The 9135-nt window shown below is 35.1% G+C and overlaps 1 protein-coding gene across 3 annotated transcripts; it reads left to right on the top strand.

Moving 5' to 3' along the window:
* Window positions 1-2731: 2731 nt before the first annotated feature.
* On the top strand, window positions 2732-8706 carry LOC108196507 (putative pentatricopeptide repeat-containing protein At1g13630). 3 transcript variants are annotated; one of them, XM_017363819.2, is made up of 5 exons: window positions 2732-3355; window positions 4037-6137; window positions 6483-6570; window positions 7434-7826; window positions 8241-8706. In XM_017363819.2, exons 1-2 carry the CDS (start codon window positions 2878-2880, stop codon window positions 6085-6087), a joined length of 2529 nt encoding a protein of 842 aa, XP_017219308.1. In that variant the 5' UTR covers window positions 2732-2877; the 3' UTR covers window positions 6088-6137; window positions 6483-6570; window positions 7434-7826; window positions 8241-8706. The 3 variants fall into 3 exon arrangements, with proteins under 3 accessions (XP_017219308.1, XP_017219304.1, XP_063937501.1); XM_017363815.2 differs by having other exon boundaries at window positions 6483-6576; XM_064081431.1 differs by having other exon boundaries at window positions 3215-3355; window positions 4083-6137; window positions 6483-6576.
* Window positions 8707-9135: the final 429 nt, after the last annotated feature.

Genomic DNA, 9135 nt, shown 5'->3' with positions numbered 1-9135 from the left:
TGTATATCGGGTTCGGTCGGGTTTCGGTTTGGTTCGGATTCGAATCGGGTTTCGGCTATTCGGGTCGGTACCGGTTCGGTTGGCCTAAACCAAACCCGTACCAAATTCAATCGGTTTTTAAAAATAAAAACCAAACCCGAAACCAAACCATAAAAATCGGGTTCGGTAAAAACCATTCGGGTCGGTTCGGTCGGATATCCGTCGGTTCGGAAAATTTTGCCATCCCTACCTATTATATAGTCAAATCATACTTCATATGGCATATTACCATTCAATAATCATATAAATCATATCGACAATCCGACAGCGTCTCGTCTATTTATAGGACTATCCACCTGTTATCCTATTCTGACCAACAACAAATCAATCAAATCCAATTCCTATGATTCATATGTTCTTATTCAATATCAATCAAGGCACGACACTATGTCATACAAATCACTTATTAGCATGAACACGTATTCCACGTAATCATCAATTAATAGCAAATAGATCATACATAATCACATCTTGCATGCTTAACAATTGCCACATCATATTAAAATAGACTTTACAAGCTTTTATATTCCTTTCGTTTCACTAAATTCTGGATTACGAATCAAAAGTTATTCTCAAAACAGTTTTCTGACACCCTATCGGCACATAACGCAACTCACACGCCACTATGTGGCGCGCTCATGCCACTCTGACGAGGAAAAAGCCCGTTTTGGCCCGTTTCGGAGTGTTTTGCGGATCCGGTTTCTAGGGCACATAAAGTAAAAAAGCAAGGGAGGAAAGAGGACATCTAGAATTAGTCCGGAGAGCACGTGACGGTTTCGGTTGATGGAGCATGAACTTCTGAGCGTAGTCTGGTGGATACCATGGTTGTCGTCTTCTTCCCACATACGTTTCCCAAACGTGGATGCCCGGAAATTTTATAACCTCAATTCTACGAATTTTGGGTGATAAACTCAGAACCCGGGCCTTCATCACACCCAAGCTCAAAATAACCCAATAATTTTTAGGGTCAATTTCAGACTTATATAAAAAATGTTTAGGTTTTAATTCTAAAACATATATTCTTTTCAAAAATATATTATAAAATATGATTATCACATTTTAATAATCTATTAGTTTTGCATATTTAATATTATGGATTAATATAACTATTGGCTATTAAAGAATTATTCAATTTTATAAATATTAAATACATTATAAAATTGTGTGCAAGAGTAATTATTAAACACATTTTAAAATGTGAAGATTCTTAATACATATTAAAGATTCCAGGCCATCTAAAGGTTATATTATAAAAAACACAAGTATATTTTATTTTGACTAAAATATTATATAGTGTTAAATTTTTAATATTTTATGTTATTTGGATTTTAGCACATCCCAACCCTAATGGTTATTGCCCCAGTATAGTCTAAAAATTTTAAGTTGTTTGGATTAAATGAGAATGAACAAAGTAAAAAAAATTAAACACGTCGATAAAAAATTAAAGAGGTGGATAAAGTTATATATAAAGTCAAATATTTTACTAATAAAATTATATATAAAGTCAAATAAATTACATGAATAAATATTATATATAAATTATCTTTCTAATTTTTTTTTGAAGAAAAGAAGATAATTCAATAAATAATAGCCATACGGCATCTACAAGAATGATCGAGTCGAACAAACATAGAATAAATTAACATGCCTGTCTTCATACCCAAGATGAGACAAATAAGCGATGTTGAAATTGACGATGGTACATGTATAGATCCTTGCTGTGTGATCACCATCTTTTCCAAAAACTCTGTTTGAGCTATCAACCACAAATGTAATTCCCGGAAGGCTTTTATCGATAAATCCAAACAAACTCTCACAAAAGAAGGAGAGAAAAATCACACACTCTCACCAGAGAGAGAAATCAAACAATAATCAAAACAAACTAGAGAAAATCCAACTATAAACTAAAACAATTAGATCTGTACCACGACGTGCAGGAGATAATCGATTCACTCACAAATCCAAAAAACTCTCTAGAAACGAATAAGAACGAAGATCAAAAGTCTCGGTGATATAGATTTAGGAAAACTTTCCCCAAAGAGGGAGATTTATTAAGAAAATCAATGAAAAAGCAAGAACAATTAAAGAACAAGCAATCAAACGGAAAGATTTGGGGCTTTTTACTGGAAAACCGATGGAAGCCCGTCGGGATGAAAAGAAGGAGGCGGCCAGAGAACATTAGAAAAAGAAAACTAGAATTTTTAAGATTAATTATCTTTCTAAATTTTTAATACACATTAAAGATTCTAGGTAGCTACAGGTAGGGTACATGTCACGGAAGTTTTCACTGGCATGCCTATAAGCATATTTTACGAAAAGGCATGCTCAAATGGCATGCCATTTTCCATTAAATATAGCAAAAACTGTTGCATCATTACAGAATTGATACTAAAGTGCACTTACAAATATAACAAAAGTTAGTAATATTAACAACAGAACTTAGTACAGTAGTAACTTATATTAGTAGTTTATCTAATATTTAACTATGAAGTTGGACTATATTTAAAATTTTCAATATTTATATAATATTTATTATTTATATAAAAAATTAGTAAAAAAGCATGCCAAATGGACAAAAGGCATGCTTAGGGCATGCCCAGTCTGACATGCCCGTGCCGCTGTGACAAGAACCCTAGCTACATGTCATATTTTAAAAAAAATTCAAAAAAATAAAACACAGTATTTTTGCAAAACACAAGTTTCCTCTGCATCAAACGACATCGGTAGATTAATCAAATATCCCCTTCCTACATGATGTTTATAAACCCTAAACCCCGATAACATAAAATGGAGGGTTAGCAAGTGATTTCCACTCAATCAATGCCAACCCATTAACCTATGCTTCTTCTCATTCATCAATCCCGTTTATTTCGTCACTTTTCGAAGCCCCTTTTTCTCAATTTCTTGAAAAACCCCACTTTTTTCTTCACCAACCCTTCTTTTTCCGTCGCCGCCGCGGTGAAAATGGCCGGCGACGGTGCCTACGGCGAAAAAATCGAAACTTTTTCACACCCAAGCGAAGATTCAGTTTTTGGGCTAATGTCAAGTTTGAGTTTTTTTGGGCCAGGAAGATTCTTGGGTGATAATAAGTTTAAAGATTTGATTTTGAGGCTTGATTCGGGTCAGGTTGATTACATTTTTGATTATTTGAGGATTAGGAACCCGGTTTTCGCGGTGGATTTCTTTTTTTTGTTGAGGAATGAGTATGGGTTTCGGGTTTCGAAGAGTTGTGTTTTTGGTGTTTCTCATGTTTTGGCGGGAATGAGAAGGCTGAGAGAGTTGAGGGTGCTGATGAGTGAATTGGTACACGAGGAAGGTGAGTGTGATTTAATGATTGTATCGTGATATTGTGTTATTTGTGTTTCGGAAATGTGGTCATTGTTTTTTTTTTCTTGCCAAGTGAATTTGTGGTTATTTTGTTCAAAATATGTATTGTGTTTGAGGTTTGCATAAATGCTTCCTGTCTCAGAAAATTGTAGATAAAATTAGAAGCAGAGAGAGTGAATAAATAAGAATTCGAAACTTTAGTAATAAAATTCGTGAATGGGGTGAGTAGGAAGTAGGAATCAGTATGAATGAAATGGGTAGGAATGAAGATTATGGATATTTACCCATAAAATAGTACAAAATTCATTTAATTCCTGCCTGATGCCGGTCCTTCGAACCATACAAATAGAGTACGAGGTTTAATATAGATACCTTCGTTTTGCATCTTGAGAAAAGACTAGAGAGATTCAAGCTTTGGTACCTACAAGTTACAACCATTATTAAAGTAAAACAACTATAACAACGTATATCACAGTGATGCTTCCACACGGAAAATTTGCCATTTCTTGCAGAATCTGTAGTGCATGGAGTACAAGCAGTCCAGCTTATTTCAGTGCATCCTTATTTAGAAGTATAACTTCTTTTGGTAGTTAATATTGTCTGTTAATTTACTGTTTTTTATGATTAAGGTAAGCTTCCACTATTTTGATATATATTTGTGATTTTTAAGGTTCTGATTCTGCACCTTCACTTTGTGAGCTGCTTTGGATGTTCAGGGATTGGGATTCTAATGGTTTGGTATGGGATATGCTGACATTTACCTATTCTAGATTTGAGATGATTCATGATGCCCTGTTTGTGCTCTCCAACATGAAAAAACTGAACATTCGAGCTTCAATATTGACCTACAACAGCATGCTGTATAACTTGCGTCACTTTGATATCATGTGGGGTCTATACAACGAGATCAGAGATGGTAAGGTTCATCCCAGTGGACAGACTGATTCAATACTTACAGATGGTTTGTGGAGACAATCTTTATTTGAAGAAGCAGTTGCATTCCTAAGAGAGACTGAACGGAAATACACGAGTACTAATGTTGTTTCATTTAACATTCTCATGTCTGGGTTCAGTAAATTGGGTTATGTAGATATTTCGAAATGTTTTTTCTGCTTAATGTTCAAGTGCGGACTACTTCCTGATGCTTATAGTTACAATATTCTCATTCATGGACTATGTGTTGCTGGTTCTGTTGAAGAAGCTTTAGAATTTGCAAATGACATGGAGAAACATGGCGTGAGACCTGATTTAGTAACTCATAACATTATTGTCAAAGGGTTTCGTCTTCTTGGCATGATGAGTGGGGCAGGGAAGATTGTTCAACGAATGCTACAGAAAGGTTTAAATCCAGACATAATAACATACAATATTTTGGTATGTGGGCACTGCCAGGTAGGCAACGTTGATGAAGCTCTAAAGCTGCACAAGGAGATGTTATCTCAGGGAATGCGGCTCAGTAATGTATCATACAGTTTGTTGCTCAGCGGTCTATGTAAGAGTGGCCGGGTTGAGGAGGGACTGAGATTATTTTACAGGGTAGAAAATATTTTCTTGAAACCAGATACTATGATCTATACTATTCTCATTCACGGTCTGTGCAAGCAAGGTGAAGTTCGAAGGGCTATTCAACTGTACCAGGAGATGTGCAGGAAAGGAGTTTGTCCGGATGCCTTTTCACAGAGAGCTATTCTCTTGGCGCTGTGTGAGAAAGGGACTATATCAGATGCCAGATTTTTTTTTGATAGACTAGTTAATTGTGACTTCGTGGAAGATATAGTTCTATATAATATGATGATCTATAGGTATGCAAAAATAGGTAATATTCAAGAAGCTAAGGAGTTGTACATAAAATTAATTGAAAAACAGATTACTCCAAGTTTAGTAACTTTCAATTCGCTAATTTATGGGTTCTGCAAAGCTAAGATTCTAGCTGATGCTAGAAGGTGGTTGGGTGTCATCAAAGTACATGGATTAGTACCTAATGCAATAACCTATACCACCTTAATGAATGCTTACTGTGAAGAGGGAAACACACAGGCAATGTTTGAATTGCTAGGTGATATGGAGGCTAGAGATGTTTTACCTACTCATGTTACACACACAGTAATTCTAAAGGGACTCTGCAAACAGAAAAAGTTGCATCTATGTGTGAGATTACTCAAGCAAATGTTTTGCAAGGGTCTGCCGCCTGATCAGATTGCGTACAACACTGTCATTCAGTCTTTCTGTGAAGCGCGGCTCTTAAAAATCGCGATTCTATTACACAACCAGATGTTTCTGCATAGTCTTCAGCCTAGTTCTGCTACTTATAACATTATCATAGACGGCATATGTAAATATGGAAATCTAAGGGACGTGGACGTGCTTTTCTCCTTTCTTCAGGACCAAAAGGTTCAGCTATCAAAAGTAGCTTACACTACACTGATCAAAGCTCATTCTGCAAAGGGTAATGTACAGAAGGCAGCGATACTTTTTGGTAAAATGATGGATATGGGGTTTGAAATCTCAATTAGAGATTATAGTGCTGTCATCAACAGATTGTGCAAACATTGTCTGACTAACGATGCAAAACTATTTGTTCGAGCAATGTTATATACTGGTGTTCCGCTCGATCATCAGATCTGTTCAGTGGTACTTCATTCTTTTGCTCATGTTGGTGATATTTGTTCTATATGTGAATTACTACCTTACATGATAAAATGCGGCTTACATTCTGGTTGAAACTGAGCATCTACTGTTCGGGAGTTTGGTCTATTAATGAAGCTCGAAAGGTATTGCAAATTCCTCCCTCTTTGCATGCATATCTAGTACTGTCCAGTTAATATTGATTTAAGTAATGGCGGGGCAGTTTATTGTAATCTAAATATTCTTTCTGCATTTTATCTACATCATGTTATTACTGATGCATGCTACAGCCTGATTATTGTAATCAGCCCAATACCTGATTTAATCTGGATGAAACTTGATTATACCTGGTTTTATGAATTTCTGAACGTAGCAGTGCCCCTTTCGCCTTCCTGTACTTTAGGTGCCTGATTGTAATAGTAGCATCAGTTTGTTATTTCACTTGCTGCAGTTTTGCTATTGTTTTGAGTACTGTAAATTTTTTATTGTAGGCCTTTTGATCGTGCTGCTGCTTAGTTCCAGGGGCCTGATGCTGATATTAATTTTACTGCAAGTGATTATGAACATGATCTTAAAGAGGTGAAGGTTGGTCTTGCTCCCAAATTTTAGATCTTTGGTTTGACATTCATTTCATATGTGTAAAATGTTGCTAAAATTAATTGTGGAGGACTTGACGAAAGAAAAATTTGTTCCCATATTTCTTGGTCAGAGCAGTGTATTATTTTACGGAGTAGCTTGAAATACAGAGGTGTAACTTAGAATAATAATGGTCGACGGGGGAACTCAGATGGATCATTTTCTGGGGAAGAAGTAAGATTCACTGTGTCTGCTTCTTGTTTGATAGAGTATGTGTAACACTGTTCTTATGTCAGTGTAGACTCAGTAGAGAATTACAATGCCCTTGATTAAATTTCTTCCTTTTCCTGATCCATCGTTATTTCTCTGTTATAAGATTTCTGGAGAGATAACCAAGGGCACAACAGTATAATCCTTTCATCATCATCATCATCATCATCATCATCATCATCATCATCATCATCATCGTGATAGCGTGACAGTTTTTAGCAATTATTGTTTAACTTCTAAATTCAGTTGCATAGATAACTTCTCTTTCGTGCAAAACTATAATTTTAAGATGAGTTAGCTAATAGGAAGGAAGAACTGCAGATTTTGTGAGTTGTTATCACCAGTATCTTCAAGTTTACAACATACTCTGTTTGACCTAGTATAGTTTGGCCTGCAATTGTAATAGATAGCAGTCTTTTAAAGTTTTCATCTTATTTTAGCGTGTATTCCCGGACATTTTCCTATACAATGGAATACCATCGGTGAACAACTCAATAGATGTAAATATTAATAACCTAGTGGCTCCTGCATGTCTCTGTGAAGTTTTTAATATTTCTGTCGAAGTATGAATGACATTTTTTCTAAATTACTTGCAGGATTTCTTCAATTACGGTGCATAATGAGTACGGGTTCTTGAATTTCTTATGCAACCTTGTCTTAGACGTGCAGTAAAACAAATACCATGATGAACTGGTGTAGACTGCAGCTTGTAAATGTCCATGCTAAGGTGGAAGCAGGACATATTCTTTTAAAGGTTTTGGTATAGAGGCACACCTTTTGGAGAGAGCTTCTGAAGGTTACACAAAGTTTGACATAACACACCTACGCGATCACTCCATACCACTGGCTTTTCACCGTGAATCCCTATTCTCCAGGGTTATCTATATCCAGCAGCATCAGAAGCTTCCCTCTCTAAGGCAGCTGCAGCGTAGATAATATGTCATATATCGACTACCAGAATTTGCTATTTTTCAACTGACCTACATCTGGTAAATCTCTTCTCTACCTGTCATTGCAGCTTCTTTCATCATTCAAGATCTCCAATTTCATGACCACGTTGGTCCATCGAAATAACATTCAAAATTTTTCAGTTTAACTCATAATTCTTGCATGGATTGTCCCCTTGGGGTCTGGGGTTATTCGTTGCATGGATGGAGCCCCTTGGGGATATTCGTATCTGGCATCTCCCTGATTTTATGCCCAATATGGTTGATGTGACGTCTCACACCACATCAAAGTTGTCAATACCAAGTTGCCTAAAATGATAAAATATATTTTTATATATATTTTTATATGATTTTACTCCCATATAAAAAATCTGTTAATAAAAGAATCCAAAAAGCATAATTATATTTTGCACTGATTTGGATTTTTATTTAATAGATTTTAATGTTCTATTGTAGGAAATAAAAAATTTCAAGCTAAGAAGGATATGAAGAAAAAAAATAGCCATTTTGGAGCTAATTTTTATGGAAATTCAGATTTATTGGGCTACACATAATTTCTACGTTGTTTGGGCCATTTCTGGGATCTAGATGTCATATTTGGATGTTTTTACGGTCACACGAAGCTATTTACAATGCAATGTCACACGAAGCTATTTACAATGCAATGTCACCGAAGGGAACAAAAAGCCAAGAATTGAGACGAAATCCTATTTGATTTTGGAGTTCTATTTATATATTTTAATCACAAAAATATTATTATAATTATTATTGGAGATCAGACAAAACAATACTATTAGTTTTTGGAGAGATACATACCCTTTAGACTGGGTTTTGAGTTTTCAATTCCTCTCTTTCAGAACAGATAAATTGTCAAGTTTATATCTTATTTTCTCGATTAATATTAAGTTTGAGTTATTCAATATTTTTTTATTATTGATATGACTTTTATTATAGATCTTGTTGTTTTTATCTCTATCATATGTGATTAGTTTCATTCTAGGGTGCAATGGAAACCATATTTGCATCATAATTATGCTTTAATGTGATAATAGTTTAATGGATAAAGTCATTCTAATCGATATGTTAAATATTTAGTCTGTGTAATTGGCCAATTTCATGTATTAATCTTTTACGAATAGGGTTTAATCGAAAGATATACTTTTTAGAGACACAAACAATTGGAGGAATTGAAATTGAATACAAGAGTATATGTGGATTTTCGAGAGCGTCAACGGTTGAGAGAGATTAATAATTGCTCTAGTTATACGATTCATTGAATTGCAATATTCAGATAACTAGCTTTAGTGTAAGCATGGTAGACCTGAATTGCTATAGACTTTAGTTAATTGAT

Source organism: Daucus carota, chromosome 7 (genome assembly GCF_001625215.2).
Source record: "Daucus carota subsp. sativus chromosome 7, DH1 v3.0, whole genome shotgun sequence".
NCBI classification, from domain to species: domain Eukaryota; kingdom Viridiplantae; phylum Streptophyta; class Magnoliopsida; order Apiales; family Apiaceae; genus Daucus; species Daucus carota.
The sequence above is the reverse complement of the archived record's forward strand: the minus strand, read 5'-3'. Positions and strand labels throughout refer to the sequence as shown.